General features: G+C 35.4%; 3 protein-coding genes across 5 annotated transcripts; all 3 read left to right on the forward strand.

Annotated features, from left to right (window-relative positions):
* Window positions 1-118: 118 nt before the first annotated feature.
* phf23a (PHD finger protein 23a) lies at window positions 119-14614 on the forward strand. 3 transcript variants are annotated; one of them, XM_073860729.1, is made up of 6 exons: window positions 119-890; window positions 1466-1497; window positions 1670-1762; window positions 2118-2156; window positions 3045-3570; window positions 14294-14614. In XM_073860729.1, the coding sequence occupies exons 1-6, from the start codon at window positions 863-865 to the stop codon at window positions 14485-14487; spliced, it is 912 nt and encodes a 303-aa protein (XP_073716830.1). In that variant the 5' UTR covers window positions 119-862; the 3' UTR covers window positions 14488-14614. The 3 variants fall into 3 exon arrangements, with proteins under 3 accessions (XP_073716830.1, XP_073716829.1, XP_055054998.2); XM_073860728.1 differs by lacking the exon at window positions 14294-14614 and adding an exon at window positions 3697-4017 and having other exon boundaries at window positions 144-890; XM_055199023.2 differs by lacking the exons at window positions 2118-2156; window positions 14294-14614 and adding an exon at window positions 3697-4017 and having other exon boundaries at window positions 155-890.
* LOC141348945 (phospholipid scramblase 2-like) lies at window positions 5388-12801 on the forward strand. Its single transcript, XM_055199027.2, has 7 exons — window positions 5388-5488; window positions 6269-6357; window positions 6486-6519; window positions 6611-6831; window positions 11895-12056; window positions 12278-12436; window positions 12540-12801. The coding sequence occupies exons 2-7, from the start codon at window positions 6298-6300 to the stop codon at window positions 12597-12599; spliced, it is 696 nt and encodes a 231-aa protein (XP_055055002.2). The 5' UTR covers window positions 5388-5488; window positions 6269-6297; the 3' UTR covers window positions 12600-12801.
* Window positions 14615-15980: 1366 nt separating the features above from the next.
* On the forward strand, window positions 15981-18687 carry LOC129440004 (phospholipid scramblase 1). Its single transcript, XM_073860730.1, has 7 exons — window positions 15981-16096; window positions 16636-16715; window positions 16845-16887; window positions 16977-17197; window positions 17858-18019; window positions 18241-18399; window positions 18506-18687. Exons 2-7 carry the CDS (start codon window positions 16656-16658, stop codon window positions 18563-18565), a joined length of 705 nt encoding a protein of 234 aa, XP_073716831.1. The 5' UTR covers window positions 15981-16096; window positions 16636-16655; the 3' UTR covers window positions 18566-18687.
* Window positions 18688-19350: the final 663 nt, after the last annotated feature.

Here is a 19350-nt window from a genome sequence, read left to right on the forward strand (position 1 = left end):
GTCCAATGAACCACAGTTTCTTTATTTCCTGTGTTTGCGATCTAGTGACATAGCATAGCGTATCATGCGAATCAAACACCACTCCATGTAATCACACCGTAGTGTGTCATATTTTGCCATTTACCCAACAACCCTGGACTAGTTTATTATAAATGCATTTTTACGTTGAATATTTTGTAGAATTTAAATCACCTTCACGGATCTTTCATGCATATTCATGAGATTCACATAATCTGGCGCCTTTTGCGTCGTTGCGTCACAACTTCACGTCACACGGTGATTCCTGTCGAGACCGCGCGCTCGCATTTAGACTTTGTTGAATGCCGTTGCAGAAAGGTTTTCTTGGTTTGTCGTTACTCGAAAAAGAATAGTTTGCGAAATATATTTTGGCATTTGTTTTGACTTACTACGCTGGTTGATGTCACCGTGGCGTCGTTAGTTTTGTTAATTTGAAAAGCTGCACCTTAATGCGCTGGTGATCAACGAGCTACGCGAAGAGAAATTATCTTCATCTGTCGTTGAAGTTTACTCGATAAGAATAGCACAACGGTCTCTCAGGATGTTAAATCTTTGTTTTTGTCGCATGGCGCGATGATTTAATCGTCGAAAAATCGAGCCTTTGCTTAAAAGGCGTTTGACCACAAGACCTCTTTGATCGTATTTTGTTAGCATTCCACCCTTCGGTTGTTCGGTGACGTTAACTCGTCGTTTGTCTGTAGATTTAAACGAAAGGCATCTTGATTTGTTTCCTTTCGACCTGTTCAAGACATTTCACCCCTCAACAAAGTGACTCTATAAGGTCACTATCATTGGAAATCAAAGAGCCAACAATACGAAGGACCATACTTTTTGGTAATACACCATGTTGGGAATTATGGATCATCATCAAGGTAAATGTTCTTTATGTGATAGATACGTGTGTTTTCTCGATTTATTTAAGCATTTAGACAGTAACTTTTACTCGATGTTTTACACGAGCCTCGTGCCACACACCCATTTAACAAAGAGCTTCTGAATAGATTAACTAACGTTACTCCTGTACAGTAAGCAGTAAGATATTCTCGTTAGTTAAGTGCATTTAACTAGATATCTGTATACATAGACATAATTTTGAGGCACGCTGTGCATGACTAAAAAGGTCTGACAACAATGTGCTTCCTCGGTTTGCCGACTGGTCAAGATTTCAACAGCTCTTCTCTAGCCTTTAGCATAAGCAGCTAGTGTTAAGATGCTAAGATTATTACTCAACAGACGAGACAACAGCCAACGGATCTCTTCCTTACGTGAGGTGTTACATTTATGCAGCTTAGTAATAATTACGCTTGGAAATGAATGACTATGTTGTTACTTAACCAGTATTCAGACTGCCCATGCTAAATGAACACAAGGCTAACTTGACAGTTCATTGGTAATTAGCGTTTACCACAAATATGCATAAACGTGTGTCCTCTTGTTTATTTTGCAGACACGGTCCGAAAATGTACGTCGGAGACTTTGGTAAGTGCCTTGGCAGTTATGTTCTGTTATGGTTTTAGATGATGACAGTGTCGTTACTTATTTATAGCTTAGGCCACATGTGGCTGAACGTTAAGGGGGGGATGGGTTTCGAATAAAAACTGCTTGTCGCCATCTAAAATTGTTTCACTGTTATTATTGTTCTTTGTTACAGCCTCCGGAAGGTAGGAAGAGGACTGTGGAGGATTTTAACAATTTTTGCAGCTTCGTTTTGGCCTATGCTGGGTACATCCCACCCCAGAAAGAAGTAAGTTTTACTTCTTCATTCAATGTTCTTAAAGGGGTACTTCACCATAAAATGATTTACTCACGCTTATGTTGTTACAAACTTTTATAAATGTCTTCGTTCTGATAAACACGACGGTAGATATTTTGAGGAATGTTTGTAACCAAAGCGTTCATGAGCCCTACTCACTTCCATAGTATTCTCTTTTTCTACTTGTGGTCATTCCAAAAAATATCTTCCTTCATGTTCATCAGAACAACGAAATGTATACAGTTTTGTAACAACATGAGAGTAAGTAAATGATAACAGAATTTACCCCTTTAAAGGGGTAGTTCACATAAAAATTAAGTTTGGCTGTTCATTTACTCACCATCAGGCCATGCAGGGTGTAGAAGACATCTTGGATAGCCTGAGGGTGAGTAAATTTTCATTGTCAAGGCTGTAAAGTTCAATGTTAGATTTGAAATTTAGTGGTAACATGAATTTATATCATCATTTTGTCAGTCGCCTACTGCTCACAGGGTTCCCACGGGTCCTTAAAAGTTAGTGAATCTGGGAGAAAGCAAGGCCCTGGGAAGTTGTTAAAAATATACATATATAAATACAGGTCATTGAAAGTGCTTGAATCTATTTTATGCAAGAAGTTCTGGAAAACAATCCATATTATTTCCTGTGTAGTGTAGGATAATATCATAAAAATGTTAGACTTTTTAAGCACACGTGCTAAACTCTTCGCATAAATGCTTATATCTTCTGTATGTGAATGTTGATTTATACAAAATGCTTTTTTGCATAGTTGTGTTTGACACAAAACATCTCGGGATATGCATGTAATTGTTGTTCCCTGAAAAGGGAACGAGACGCTGCGTCTTCCTTGCCATACTTCCTGCGTCTCTGTAAGGCAGTCTCTGGCAATATTTCAGATAGCGATATACTTCCTGGCTCCTGCGTCACCCTGTATTTGTCATGAAGCCTCATCATTGGTTGAATTTGATATACACATTCAGATGCACTTACCTCTGGAGGCGTCCTAAAGTGTCACCGCAGTGACACAGCGTGAGTTCCCTTGAAAGGGAACTGTAAGAATGTATCTTAAAAGGTAACTCAATGTAACCTTGCTCACACTTGAAATATGTCCCCACATTAAGTCCTTAAATTTGAGGGTATTGGATCTGGAAAGGTCCTTGAATTTGAAGTCAACTAAGGTGTGGGAACCCTGTGCTCATTCAGTTAATCAATTTTAAACCGACAGACTTTATTTTAGCTTTTGTGTTAAATTAACTGTATTGATATGTGTTTCCAGGAGAGTTCATGGTCCCCGTCCTCTTCTCCGTGTTCTGTTGAAGGGACCGTAAAGGACAGCTGGACAGAAAGTCACTCCAACATCCACAACCTCTACAAAGCTCAGAATGACAGCAGCAGTACAGATTTTTGCAATCGTGAATCAGACGACTCCTTAGACAAGATGACACTGAAGGATTCTCTGAACCAGATCAGTTTTCACAGCAAAGCTGAAAGAAAGAAAATGAGGAAACTTAGCCGCTTATCTTTGAGTGGGGGGAGAAAAAGCTTATGTGGTGGCTCAGAGGCAAAAGCACATAAACAATACAAAGCCGGGCTAAAGAAAACGAAGAGATCGGTTAAGGCTGAGAGACACACTATGTACACAAGTCCTTTGAGTGAGGGGCTTCGGATGGAGGAGGAGCTAGCCGAACGGTCCGTTCACATGGAGGGGGCGGGTCTTAAACTGGAGTCCAATCAAGAAACAGACCTGAGTTCCTGTGAAACTGACACATTGGTGACGGATGAGGATATCATGGTGGAGTCTGGTATGTGTCTGACTAAGTTATATTTAGGATTTTTATTTAAACTTATTTTATCTAGTATAGCAAGCATGCATAATAACATAAACTGTTAATAAGTCCAAAACATCTTATTTTGTTTTATCGTTGTAGGTGACGATTCATGGGATTTGATTACGTGTTTTTGCGGAAAACCTTTTGCGGGACGCCCGATGATCGAGTGTGACGAGTGCTCCATATGGGTCCATCTGTCCTGCGCTAAGATTAAGAAGTCCAACGTACCTGATGTTTTCTACTGCCACAGATGCAGAGACACTCGGCCCACCACAGTCAAAAAGGAACATTGAGAAATCGTGTATTGTGTACAGATTCTTTGTTTGTAAATGAATATAAGATGTTCTCACCTGTCCCTTTTTACTTGTCTCATCACTATAAATTATAGTTTCTATTAAATTAAATCTGATACCCCTCATAGTTCTGTGTTGATGGATGTGTGGTGTGGTTCATGATGTCGGGTTTGACTAGGTTTGCTAAAAAGCATGCACTTATTTTGACTACTGTATGAGCAGTTTGTTTGGCTATACACAAATTACTATGACCTCATATATGTGTATATGATATGTATGTGGAAAAACTAAGTTCTCTTTTTACATTCTGGTTTGGTCAAATGAACTATACTTTATCCTTTCTTCATACAGTACATTAGTTACATGATGTATTAAATGCATTATATTCTACTTCCAGTGAAAAAGGGCTCGCACGTGGTCATTTACTTATTTCAGTTTTCTGTTGACGGATGTGTGGTGTGATTTATAATGTAAAACCAACAATGGTTTTCAAAGAGTTAAAATTTGTGCTCTTATTTTGACTTGTATAAACTCAACGGGTCTTTTTGACCCATAATGGGTAAATATTGGACAGAACACATGCTGGGTTGAAATGACCCAATGTTGGGTTGTTGTCATGCAACCATGGGGTATAATACCCCACCAGTTGGGTTAAAATAACCCAGCATTGGGTCAATTTCTGGCCCAGCACGTGTTCTGTCCAATATTTACCAATTATGGGTCAAAAATAACCCAGCCATTTTTAGAGTGACACTATGACCACATGTGTGTGTATATATAATATAAGTGGATGAATGGCTTATGACGTCTCTGTTGGCCTACAGATTTATTCAGATAATAAGTGTAATACATTAGTTACATTATGTATTAAAAACGTCAAAAGTGATGATGGGCTCTGTAGGCTATTGGGGCTTTACATGATTTGCAATCCAGCGTTTTTTAATCCTCCTACTGGGAGCCCATTGGTATTGTGCATTTTTAGTATTTCACTAACCTGACAAACCAGTATTGATTATCTGTTTAACAGAATTAGTAATAGATAAGCAGTTTAATGTGCAATACCTTTGGGCCGCTCTTCAAATCAATTTATTACTTTCTAAGAAATGTCACATGATGAGTGTTCACCCTTATTGTTACAGATAGCTCTTAGATTAACCTTTGACTGTAGTAAAACATACTCATTTTTAATGTTTATTTTAATGTTTTGCTTTTATTAAGTTGCAATTCAAGTTAAAGTGCAACATAAAGGTTAATTCCTCTTACTTTGTATACTTTGTGTCTTGCTCATCCTAATGTATATAATGTACAGGTGTATATGTTTGAAATATGATGAAATGCTATATTTTTCTGATCATTTACTTAAGCAAAACCTGAAAATAAATGTTCTTAGATTCATATCATGTGGGATTAATGTTACTTTTTTAGTTCAAGTTTGTTGCTCCTTTAGTGGTAGATCAGTGACCAAAGGGAGGAGTAAGGTGCGGCAAGTCATACTTTACCCCTTTCACGATTCAGTGTGGGTGTGCTCTATGCATTCGTTGCCATAAGGTTGTATTTGCCATCATTCTTATCACAGGCCTCAATCCACTTACTGAGAGGTAAGTGTACATACAATATAAAATTGTGTTTGGGTTAACCATGTAGTATATCAATTTTAAACTCTCCGGTTTATGTATTCTCCTGGAACTAGAAATTAGTTCCTGCGAATTTTAACAAAAAAGGTTAAGCCATAGGAAAATGCTTTTTGGTATCGCAGGGGGTTTTAAAACAAAATCTCTGAACAGGTATATACAGGAATGTGGTATATAAAAGAAATATAGGGGTGGTTTCCCAGACAGGGATTAGCTTAAACCAGGACTAGGCCTTAGTTAAATTAGGATATTTCTAAGTCATTTTTAAAATCATAATTTATAAATAAACACTACTGGTGTGCATCTTGAGACACAACACTCGCGTTGATATATTAAGATAAGTCAAAGCAAGTAGTTTTCGATCAAGACAACACTAACATTTAAGTTAGACTGGGACTAGGCTTAAGCCCTGTCTGGGAAACTGCCCCATAGTGTATAGCCTTAATTGTTTTTTATACAGGATTATCAATACTCTAACTGCCTTGATACCTTGGTGTGGTATAGTTAAAGTGAATAAGATTGGATTAAATAAAAACATGACCTGAATTAGATATTTGCCCTACCATTGAAGTGTATGATTAATAGATTTTATGGTTAATTGAAACCAACAGTACTCATATATGCTGCTTGTCATTTTATTATTTGATCTTTGTACATTAAACTGTTGTATAGAGTGTTGTATAGCTACTATGGTTGCTTTATTTATGAAAGGTTTAGCATTATAATTTTTTGTTGACCCTTTTTAAGACTCATCTGTGCCGTTTACTGAGCTTACCATGTCTCAGCCTTATTCTAATCCTGGGGCTGTGCCTCCTGGTTTGGAATACCTGACACAGGTGAGCACATCATCCAAAAACAACTATTAAATATAAAATTTTGATAAAAATGTGTGTAAAATCAATGTATCAGTACACTGCAGTTAAAGTATATAATGGAATGGAAATATTTGCCTCAATTTTTACAGATTGACCAGATATTAATTCATCAAAAAATTGAGGGTAAAGTTCATCAGTCAACATATAATTTTTTTTTTCAGATAATGTTCCCATATAACTTAAAATGCACATCTCATCCATTTCTCTTTTCCAGCTATTATTGGCTTTGAGACTAATAACCAGTATGAGATAAAGAACAGCATGGGTCAGATCATCTACAATGCCAAAGAAATTAATGACTGCTGCGCACGTGATTGCTATGGTTCTCTGCGCAGCTTTGAACTGAAGATAAAAAATAATATGGATCGAGAAGTGATGCATTTGATCAGGCCCTTCCGCTGCACTTCCTGCTGTTGCCCCTGTTATCTTCAAGAGGTACTCATTTACATTTGGAATGGAAAACATTTGCAGTATTTGTAATAAAAAAGGTCCTGATGAGTTTATTTAAAAGTGCAAAATATTAACTATGTCTGATTGCTTTGGGACACATTTAAATTGACTTTGTTTTTGCTTTAAATTTTGTTTTAAAGTGGACATATCATAAAACTTTTTTCATGTTTAAGTGCTATAATTGGTTCTCCGGTGTTTTATTAACCTAGAAAATGTGAAAAAGAACAACCGAGTAACTTTGTTTGGGTTAACCATTCTCTGCAAGCATGTGAAAAATAGGTCATTGAAATTTGGCTCTCCTTGTGATGTCAGAAGGGGAATACCGCCCCTTTGCATTTAAAAGGACACCCAAAAATTTTGCTCACACCTACAAAGTGGCAATTTAAAAATGCTGTTATAAATTATCTATATGATATTTTATGCTAAAACTGCACATATTTACTCTGGGTTCACCAAAGATTTAAGTCTTTTAAAATGTCCCCTTTAAAGGAACAGTATGTAGGATTGTGGCCAAAACTGGTATTGCAATAACAAAACTTGTGGCTAAAACTGGTACTGCAATCACACAACTGGGGTGTATTCCAGAAAGCAGGTTATGTGATTTACCCGGGTATGTTTAGGAGTAAGTAAGCGGATAACCTCTGCTTTCGGTTCCAAAAACAGGAGGTAACTTTCGGGTTATGTAAGTAACCATAGCAACTGACTCTCTGAAGATAACCTACTCCGGAGCAGGTTATGTTGCAGGGTAAGTTCATTTTAGTTAATAAAACGAGGCTCCGGAGGATGTCTGCGCATGCGTGTACTTATGATGAGCGTGCAGCGGGCGTGGAAGCATATATTTTGCATAATATTACAATATTAAAGCATTTATTTTATTACATTTACAGTCGCAAATATTAATTGCTGTCTTAAAACATTTATGATACTTTCTTTAAAGAAACATTTTTTTAATAACATGGATTGATATTTGTGATTGGACTAATTACTGTACATTAAATTATGTCCATTATTAATTAAAAAAAAAATCATATTTGTGTTCGGACTAAATACTGTACATTTAATCATGTTCATCACTAATATATCTCCAAATATCAGTGGATGTATGAAACACATTTCCATCAGTTAATTAATGTTAACAAGTACATTTCTATTTAAAATTGGTCAATTCATAAAAAAACTCATCTTTCACTTACTAGATAATTTGAGATGAATCTAAAGTTCTAATAAATTGTGTGTGCAAATGCATTGTCAATATTGAGCCAGAAATCATAACATATTTTACTTAAGTGACAATATGCCAATGTTACAGTAAATAGGTATAACAAATAGAAACACATAATGCCTATCAAAATTATAATTACTGAGGGACAGAAGTTACCCCAAAATGAGGGACAGACGTCTCTGATAGGCATGTGCATATAACCTGACCCACAGAATGACACCCATGAAGCACAGGCATGATTTAACACTGACCCACATGTGAAGCACAGCCTTCATTTGGTGAAACACCATTTAATCACAGACATGGCATAGTGGTCAGAGTTTTCTATTATCAGTTAGATCATGTACACAATGAAATAAAATTATAAATATATATTCCATAGTATCATATTTATTTCTTAAACATGCATTTCAGATACTTACCCCCCTCTCTACATTTGATCTATAGTTGGTCTTTTTCTAAATCATCTTTTTTTTCTTTAAAATTGGCCTTTTGTGCTTTCCTGAGCTATCATTTTTGAGCCAAAAGGAAATTGAGATATTTGGTTATATTAGATGATACAGGATATATTAGAACATGTTACTATTGACACTAATGTAACATTTCTATTGCAAATGAATGATCATTTTTAGTGTAGTGTACTGAAAAGCATTACACAAAATTATTGAAAACCTGTAAGGACTGTAAGGAAGCTTTACAATTAAAAGAGGGTGCATTTATCAGATAAGTAAATGTTAAAAAAGATGGCGATACAGTGTCATACAATGGAAAGTCCAAAAACTAAACAGGGTCATTGAAATAAGTACAAGTAGTACAAGTAGTGAATATAATCATAGTGCATTTTATGCATACACAATACAATCATATCTAAAAAAACTGTAAATAAGCCTTATGACAGATTTATGCACTTTATGTGCCACAGCCCTTACGAAAATTAACCATAATTTTATTGGTTTAAAGTTGTGGTAACCATGTTTTTTTTTTTTAACTGTAGTGAAACCATTGTTAATTTTTGTAAGAGAAAAGATAATCTTAATTATGTCAAATTATATCTAAGTAGATATAATTAATATATTTAAAATCATATATAAAATCTATGATTATTTTACAGGCTTTTAAATAATATTTAAATAATATTATGTGTATTTTCGTTGAGACACATATAATATTGGACTTAAATGGGGTAAAATAGGTTTGTATTAATTAATTAATTTATTTATTAATTTAATCTGTTTTGTAATCACGCACTTATATAAGGTTATAAAACTTTGATTTTGACAGAAACTATTGGTTTATAATGTTATTTTTCATTTAAAAACGTTTAAGTTCTCTGATGTTTCCATGGTGACTCGTGAAATCTGTGATCCATTGACAATGCCTTTATGTTGCTACCTTGAGCGCGCATTAACTCTGGGTTACTTTCAGCGGGTTGATTGAACTAACTCTTAAACTGTTTTTTGGAACCCACATACCCAGAGTAAGCAAGTTTGGGGTTGATCAACCCAAAGTTCAGGGTTAATCTGATGGTAAATTAACCCTGCTTTCTGGAATACACCCCTGGTGGCCAATACACAACATGACAACATAAACATCAGTTGTGGGCTGCAACTCCACTTTTTAAATGACAATATATTGGCCAGACTACTGTTGTCAGTGATATAAGTATTTGAAATAAAAATGTTTTCTAAATGTCTAGTGACATATCAGGGCCATTTTATGATTAATTGATATACATTTCTTACATACTGTTCCTTAGTTTAAAGGAACAGTGTGTAGGATTGTGGCCAAAACTGGTATTGCAATCACAAAACTTGTGGCTAAAACTGGTACTGCAATCACACAACTGGTGGGGCCCGTTTCAATAAGGAGGTTCAACCAACTCTGAGTTTAAACTTGATCTCTGAGTTGATTTACTCTGATATAGAAAACTCTGAGTTTTCGGTTACAGAAAAGCTGATCTGAGTTAGTTCAATCGACTCTGAGTAGGTTGAGTCTGAGTTAAGCGCGTGCACAGCCACAATGAAAAGCCATCATCAATGGAGCTCAGATATTACGATTTACCATGGCAACAGCACGTGACAAAGAGGTCTTAATCATTTTAACTACTAAAACTGAAAGTGTTACTGCAAGTGTACAGCAACTACGGGCATATATTTTAAAGAAAAGAGTTGTTTTTTGTAAATTGCTACTCTAGTAAATGCGTACATTTAATTTTTCATCAGAGTTAAAATATCCGAAGTAAATAAACTGAGGACTGTACGTTATTATATTCATTTACATGCAGATGCAATCCCATGGACAAAAAGATGACAGCAGCTCAGCTAAAAATGAAATTAAGCATAATACTTTGTTATATAAGGCTACGAACTTTACAAATGTTTGTCATGAATAAAAACAAAAGTTCACGAGCCAGGATTCGAACTCCGATCGCCGACAGTACGTCTGCCCTAACCATAACCACTGCACACAGCACTACCCACTAGACCAGCGGTAATGACGAGTAGATGCGTAAGACATGTCAAGGCAACTGTATAGATGTAAGAGCACCACAAAAAGTGATATTAGTCATATAAGGATATTTATATATCTAAAATGACTGCAAAAAAGAATAATTTTGCTCACATAAATGTAAGTGCATATGACAAAAAACCACTCGGGTCTCAAAATCCACTCGCAACATCAATCTAACTTTCTACAAATGAATGCAACATCATCATCTACAGGATTCTCTATAAAAGTACATGATATTTTAGTCACTAAGACGATCTATGCACCTAAGTATATCATATTAGCTTTACAAGTCATTTCAATTTACTGTTTTAATTTTTTTTAGTTGAAAGTTTAGTGTAATATATAAAAATATAAAGTAGAAAGTTAAAATGGTTTGCACTGGCAATTTAATTATAACTTAAAGACAGCTAAAAAATTTTTACAGTGTACATGATAAAAAATGTGCACAATGAATGAATGTACTAAAGCAACTAACAAGATTAAACACCGCTACTCCTTTAAAAATGGGGAGGAGACCACAAGAAACTCAGAGTTTACAGGATAAAACCTGCTCCCGACCAGGTTAGGTTCAGAGAGTATGTTACTCCGGAAACAGACTCCGAGTATAAGTTACCTCTTCTTCTGAAACAGGCTTGACTTACCCCGCTGTCTCAGGTTTAACCTACCTCCCTTTTTGAAACGGAAAACTCAGAGTTTCCCTTATTTCGGGGTTAACAAACTCAGAGTTTTCACTTAACCACCTTTCTGAAACGGGCCCGTGGCCAATACACACCATGACAACATACACATCAGTTGAGGGCTGCAACTCCACTTTTTAAATGACAATATCCTGGCTGGACCACTGTTGTCAGTGATATAAGTATTTGAAATGAAAATGATTTCTTAATGTTTAGTGACATATCAGGGACATTTTATGAATAATTGATATAAATTTCTTACATACTGTTCCTTTAAGTATATTTCAAGACTAGTTGTTAAATTTATTGGGGTGGTTTCGCGGACAGGGATTAGCTTAAGCCAGGACTAGGCCTTAGTTTAATTAGGAAATATAACTAGTTTTAACAAACATGCCTCACTAAAAACAGTACTGGCGTGCATTTTGAGGAAAAAAACAAACTGATGTATTTTAAGATATGTCAGTGCAAGCTGTTTTCAGTTTGGACAACTCTTACATTTATTTTTTATTCTTGGACTAGTCTAATCCCTGTCCGGGAAACCGCCCCATTATACATTATCTTGCGATTGTGGTCATTATTGTAAAGGACAAACTAACCTTTCTCCTGGTCTTTTTTTTGTCTGGGTATGATGACTGAAGATGGAGGTGCAGGCTCCACCAGGCAATACAATCGGCTACATCAGTCAAGACTGGCACATGTTTAAGCCCAAATTCTCCATCTATGACATGTCCAAAACAAAAGTGCTGTCCATTGAGGGGCCTTTGTGGGCCATCAAATGCTCTGGGGATGTGGATTTTGAAGTATGTATCTGTGTTTTTGAAAAATTTAATGTTAAAGTACAGCTTGATATATCATTATTAAATCATACAATATTACGATTTGCAATGAAAGTATCCAACTGATTACAAATACTATATTTGTTTATAAAGAAAAGATAAATATTAGTCAGCCATAAAATTGCGGTTTCCATGAAAAAGTGATTGACCAAAGGTTATGTGTACCTGTCTAATCTCTGATGCAGGTTCAAGGCAAGGATGGACATCCTGTAGGTCGTATTAGTAAACAGTGGAGTGGCCATATAAAGGAGGGACTGACTGATAGTGATAATTTTGGCATTAACTTTCCCATGGACCTGGATGTGAGGATGAAAGCAGTTCTGATGGGGGCATGTTTCCTTATAGTGAGTTAGAAAGTACATTAATAAATCCAGTCCTATTTACATATAGATTGTTTTAAATGTCATCATGAATGTAATTTAATTGTTGTTTTGTTTTGTCCTGCAGGACTACATGTTATTTGAGGGCACTAGTGGCTCTGGTCAACGAATCTGTGTGTTATGCTGATAGTGATGCAAAAAAGCACGAGATTCAACTGCTTAACAATTTAAATTAAATTTACTCTAGTGTATTTGTCTAGTGTGGTTAGCACTTGTATGTATTTGTATTTTACAAATGTGGGAACCCAGAGTGGTCACACATTTTTTTCTCAACAAATGTTTAATATTAGTCCTATATTTTATTTAAACATATACGGTATAATATATATTAAAGCAAGCATTTCCTAGACTCATTTTGCTTTCAAAAATGCCTTGGAATTTAAGTATTTTGTAGTTTTAGGACATATGATCTTACTTCCACAGTAACTGTATGTTTTGATCATAGTATTAATTAAAAAATGTAAAGAGGATCTGTCATGTTGATCATGAATAGTCTTTCTTTTGTCATTCTTATCAACTACAGTACATAAAAATAGCTTTTTGTATATTATTTTGCCCATTTGCCAAAAATAGCTGCTATTTAAAAATCAGACTATGCTATTCTCAGCAGTTATAGGGACTCAACAGAGTGTTCAATAATATTTTCCCCCTAGTAGACTTACATAATAATTCATCAAGGAGACAAAAAATTAACCCAAAGATTTCCACACAATCATTTTATGGTTTAATTAATAAAAGGGTTTAATGAGAGTGCCAGATGGTAGACGTAAATTCTTTACTGCACCTCATCCCAGATTATTGTCCTTTAAGAAACACTTTTAGAAATGCAGGGAAAGTCCATCTTATTCAGGCAAGGTGAACCTTCCAGAACAGAGATTGTCTTGAGATATTAGAATAAGTTGAAATTTTGCTAGTTAAGCACTGGACTCTAAAAACAAACAGTGCTAAATAGCACTAAACGTGGTTCTTGGCTCATAATCATAGAGGAGCCATTTTTAGTGCTATATGCTAGCACCTATGAAGAACCACACGGGGGTCATATAGGACCACTATAGCACCACATATGGTTCTACATAGCACCTTCTACACAGGTTCCTCCCTTTGTGCTATGTGGCACTTAAAATGGTGCCTCTGTGATTGCGAGCCAATAACCACTTTTGGTGATGTTTAGTACCGTTTATTTTTAGAGTGTGGATTAGGGTTAGAAATTCTGGCCACCTTTACATTTTACAGCTTTAATCCTTCACAAAATGCTAAAGTGCCTTTTATGGAGGGCTTCTGACTGCAACTTAATGAACCTGAAGTCTCAAATTTTTAATTGTTTAGCAGAGGGCAGTCACATGCTTTTTGCGCTTCTCAGCATATCTTAAGCTCAACCATTAAAATGATTTTGCCACTTGATTGGACGTTTTACAGTTAGTGCAGCAGGTGGATATGCATAACAATAGGTGACCGCAAACAATATAATGCATAAATAACTGAATCATACTTCCTGGCTCCCGTGTCACCTTGTCTTTGTTGTTAAGCCTCATCATTGGTTGAATTTGATATACACATTCAGACGCACTTACCCCTAGAGGAGTCCCCAAAGTGTCACCGCAGTGACGCAGTAAGAGTTTCCTTGAAAGGGACGGAGTGGTGACGGATGAGAATATCATGGTGGAGTCTGGTATGTGTCTGACTTGGTTCTGTTTAGGATTTTTACTTAAACGTATTATTTTATCTAGTATAGCTAGCGTGCATAATAATATAAACTATAAATATAAAGTTTCCAGTTTGCTAAAAAGTTTCCTAACATCTTACTTTGTTCTATCGTTGTAGGAGACGATTCATGGGATTTGATTACGTGTTTTTGCGGAAAACCTTTTGCGGGACGCCCGATGATCGAGTGTGACGAGTGCTCCATATGGGTCCATCTGTCCTGCGCTAAGATTAAGAAGTCCAACGTACCTGATGTTTTCTACTGCCACAGATGCAGAGACACTCGGCCCGTCACGGTCAAAAAGGAACATTGAGAAATCGTGTATTGTGTACAGATCCTTTGTTTGTAAATGAATATAAGATGTTCTCACCTGTCCCTTTTTACTTGTCTCATCACTATAAATTATAGTTTCTATTAAATTAAATCTGATACCCCTCTTAGTTCGGTGTTGATGGATGTGTGGTGTTTATGATGTCGGGTTTGACTAGGTTTGCTAAAAAGCATGCACTTATTTTGACTACTGTATGAGCAGTTTGTTTGGCTATACACAAATTACTATGACCTCATATATGTGTATATGATATGTATGTGGAAAAACTAAGTTCTCTTTTTACATTCTGGTTTGGTCAAATGAACTATACTTTATCCTTTCTTCATACAGTACATTAGTTACATGATGTATTAAATGCATTATATTCTACTTCCAGTGAAAAAGGGCTCGCATGTGGTCATTTACTTATTTCAGTTATCTGTTGACGGATGTGTGGTGTGATTTATGATGTAAAACCAACAATGGTTTTCAAAGAGTTAAAATTTGTGCTCTTATTTTGACTTGTATAAACTCTATGGGTCTTTTTGGCCCATAATGGGTAAATGTTGGACCGAACACATGCTGGGTTAAAATGACCCAATGTTGGGTTGTTGTCATGCAACCATGTGGTATAATACCCCACCAGTTGGGTTAAAATAACCCAGCATTGGGTCAATTTCTAACCCAGCACATGTTCTGTCCAATATTTACCAATTATGGGTCAAAAATAACCCAGCCATTTTTAGAGTGACACTATGACCACACGTGTGTGTGTATATAATATAAGTGGATGAATGGCTTATGACATCTCTGTTGGCCTACAGATTTATTCAGATAATAAGTGTAATACATTAGTTACATTATGTATTAAAAACGTCAAAAGTGATGATGGGCTCTGGAGGCTTTCGGGGCTTTACATGATTTGCAATCCAGCGTTTTTTAATCCTCCTCCTGGGAGCCCATTGGTATTGTGCATTTAGTATCTCACTAACCTGACAAACCAGTATTGATTATCTGTTTAACAGAATTAGTAATAGATAAGCAGTTTAATGTGCAATGGGGGGCCCAAGTATAAGAAACGCTCTTCAAATCAATTTTATTACTTTCTAAGAAATGTCACATGATGAGTGTTCACCCTTATTGTTACAGATAGCTCTTAGATTAACCTTTGACTGTAGTAAATTTTTAATGTTTTATTTTAATGTTTTGCATTTATCAAGCAATTTAAGTTCAAGTGTAACATAAAGGTTATTTGTAATTCCTCTTACTTTGTTTACGTGTCCTGCTCATCCTAATGTATATAATGTACAGGTGTATATGTTTAAAATATGATGAAATGCTATATTTTTCTGATCATTTAATTAAGTAAAATCCAAAAATAAATGTTCTTAGAGTCATATCATGCGGGATTAATGTTACTTTTTTCAGTTTGTTTATTCCAAGTTTGTTGCTCCTTTAGTGGTAGATCAGTGACCAAAGGGAGGAGTAAGGTGCGGCAAGTCATACTTTACCCCTTTCACATGATTCAGTGTAGGTGTGCTCTTCGCATTGGCTGCCATAAGGTTGTATTTGCCATCATTCTTATCACAGGCTTCAAGCTACTTACTGAGAGGTAAGTGTACATACAATATAAAATTATGTGTTTGGGTTAACCATGTAGTTTATCAATTTTAAACACTCCGGTTTACGTATTCTCCTGGAACTAGAAATGAGTTCATGCAAATTTTAACAAAAAGGATAAGCCATAGGAAAATGCTTGTTGGTAGAAGCAGGTGGTTTTAAAACAAAATCTCTGAACGGGTATATACAGGAATGTGTTATATATATGAGATATAGTGTATAGCCTTAATTGGTTTTTATACAGGATTATCAATACTCTAACTGCCTTGATACCTTGGTGTGGTATAGGTAAATTGGAGTGAAAGATTGGAGTGAAAAAAAAACATGGTCTGAATTAGATATTTGCCCTACCATTGAAGTGTATGATTAATAGATTTTATGGTTTAAGGAAACCAATAGTACTCATTATTCTGCTTGTCATTTTATTATACGATCTTTGTACATTAAACGGTTGTTCAGAGTGTTGTATGCCTAGGTTGCTTTATTTATGAAAGGTGTAGCAGTATTCATTTTTTGTTGACCCTTTTTAAGACTCCTTTGTGCCGTTTACCATGTCTCAGCCTTATTCTAATGCTGGGGCTGTGCCTCCTGGTTTGGAATACCTGACACAGGTGAGCACATTATCTAAAAACAACTAGTAAATAGAAAAATTTGATGAAAATGTGTCAGTACACTACAGTTGTTATTGTATGATTGTAACGTATGTAATTGAATGGAAATATTTGCCTCCATTTTTACAGATTGACCAGATATTAATTCATCAAAAAATTGAGCTCCTTGAGGGTATCATATTAATCTTTTTTTCCAGATAATGTTATTTAAATGTTCCCATATAACTTAAAATGCACATCTCATCCATTTCTCTTTTCCAGCCATTATTGGCTTTGAGACTAATAACCAGTATGAGATAAAGAACAGTATGGGTCAGAAGATCTACAGTGCCAAAGAAAGTAATGACTGCTGCACACGTAATTGCTGTGGTGCTCTGCGCAGCTTTGAACTGAAGATAAAAGATAATATGGATCAAGAAGTGATTCATTTGATCAGGCCCTTCCGCTGCACTTCCTGCTGTTTCCCCTGTTGTCTTCAAGAGGTAATCATTTGAGGGGTTTTTTACATTTGGAATGGAAAACATTTGCAGTATTTGTAATAAAAGGGATCCACTGATGAGTGCATTTTAAAGTGCAAAATATTAACTTCATCTGATTGCTTTGGGACACATATGAATTGACTTTATTTTTGCTGACTTTTTCCATGTTTAAGTGCTATAATTGGTTCTCTGGTGCTTTATTAACCTAGAAAATGTGAAAAAGAACAACCCAGTAACTTTGTTTTGGTTAACCATTCTCTGCAAGAATGTGAAAAATAGGTCATTGAAATTTGGCTCTCCTTGTGATGTCAGAAGGGGAATACCGCCCATTAATCTGCACTATCCAACCACGGCACTGCCATTTACAGCAGAGATCAGCTCATTTGCATTTAAAAGGACACCCAAAAATTTTTGCACATTTTTGCTCACACCTACAAAGTGGCAATTTTAACATGCTATCATAAATTATTTATATGATATTTTGAGCTAAAACTGCACATATTTACTCTGGGGTCACCAAAGATCTAAGTCTTTTAAAATGTCCACTTTAAGTATAGTTCAAGACATTATACATTATCTTGCGATTGTGGTCATAATTGTAAAGCACAAACTAACCTTTCTCCTGGTCTTTTTTTTTTTTGTCTTGGTATGATGACTGAAGAGTTGGAGGTGCAGGCTCCACCAGGCAATACAATCGGCTACATCAGTCAAGACTGGCACATGTTTAAGCCCAAATTCTCCATCTATGACATGTCCAAAACAAAAGTGCTGTCCATTGAGGGGCCTTTGTGTGCCATCAGCTGCTGTGGGGATGTGGATTTTGAAGTATGTATCTGTGTTTTTGAAAAATTTAATCTTAAAATACAGCTTAATATATCATTATTAAATAATATAATATTACGATTTGCAATGAAAGTATGCAACTGATTACAAATAATATATGTGTTTATAAAGAAAAGGTAAATCTTAGTCAGCCATAAAATTGCGGTTTCCATGGAAAAGTGTTTGACCAAAGGTTATGTGTACCTGTCTAATCTCTGATGCAGGTTCAAGGCAAGGATGGACATCCTGTAGGTCGTATTAGTAAACAGTGGAGTGGCCTGATAAAAGAAGGACTGACTGATAGTGATAATTTCGGCATTAACTTTCCCATGGACCTGGATGTGAGGATGAAAGCAGTTCTGATGGGGGCATGTTTCCTTATAGTGAGTTAGAAATAAGTACATTAATAAATCCAGTCCTGATTACATATAGATTGTTTTAAATGTCATAATGAATGTAATTTTATTGTTGTTTTGTTTTGTCCTGCAGGACTACATGTTCTTTGAGAGCACCGGTGACTCTGGCCAACGATGCAGTGTGTTTGGCTGATAGTGATGCAAAAAAGCACAAGATTCAACTGCTTAACAATTTAAATTAAATTTACTCTAGTGTATTTGTCTAGTGTGTAAGTGTTAGCACTTGTATGTATTTGTATTTTACAGAGTGGTCTCAACAACAGAGTGGTCTCAACAAATGTTTATATATATATATATATATATATATATATATATATATATATATATATATATATATATATATATATATATATATATATATATATATATATATATATATATATATATATATATATTAAATAAAGCATTACTAGACTAATTTTGCCCTCGAAAATGCCTTCTGATTGTGAATTTAAGTTTAGTATTTTGTAGTTTTAGGACATATGATCTTACTTCCACAGTAATTGTATGTTTTGATCATAGTATCAATTAAATCAATTGTATCAATTTGGTCATGAGTCTTTCTTTTGTCATCCTTATCAACTACAATACATAAAAAATAGCTTTTTCTATATTATTTTGCCTATTAGCATCTTTTTAAAATCAGACTACGCTATTCTCAGCAGTTATAGGGACTCAACAGAGAGTTCAATAATAATTTCCCCCTAATAGACATTATACTTCATCAAGAAGACAAAACAATTAACCCAAAGATTCCCACACAGTCCTTATATGGTTTAATTAATAAAAAGGTTTAATACTGATACATTTATATTGTGCTTGAAAGGATGGTAGACATAAATTCTTTACTGCAGCTCATTCCATATTATTGCTCTTAAGCAGCACTTTAAGAGATGCAGGGAAAGTCCATTTTATCCA

Source organism: Misgurnus anguillicaudatus, chromosome 22 (assembly GCF_027580225.2).
Source record: "Misgurnus anguillicaudatus chromosome 22, ASM2758022v2, whole genome shotgun sequence".
Lineage (NCBI taxonomy): Eukaryota > Metazoa > Chordata > Actinopteri > Cypriniformes > Cobitidae > Misgurnus > Misgurnus anguillicaudatus.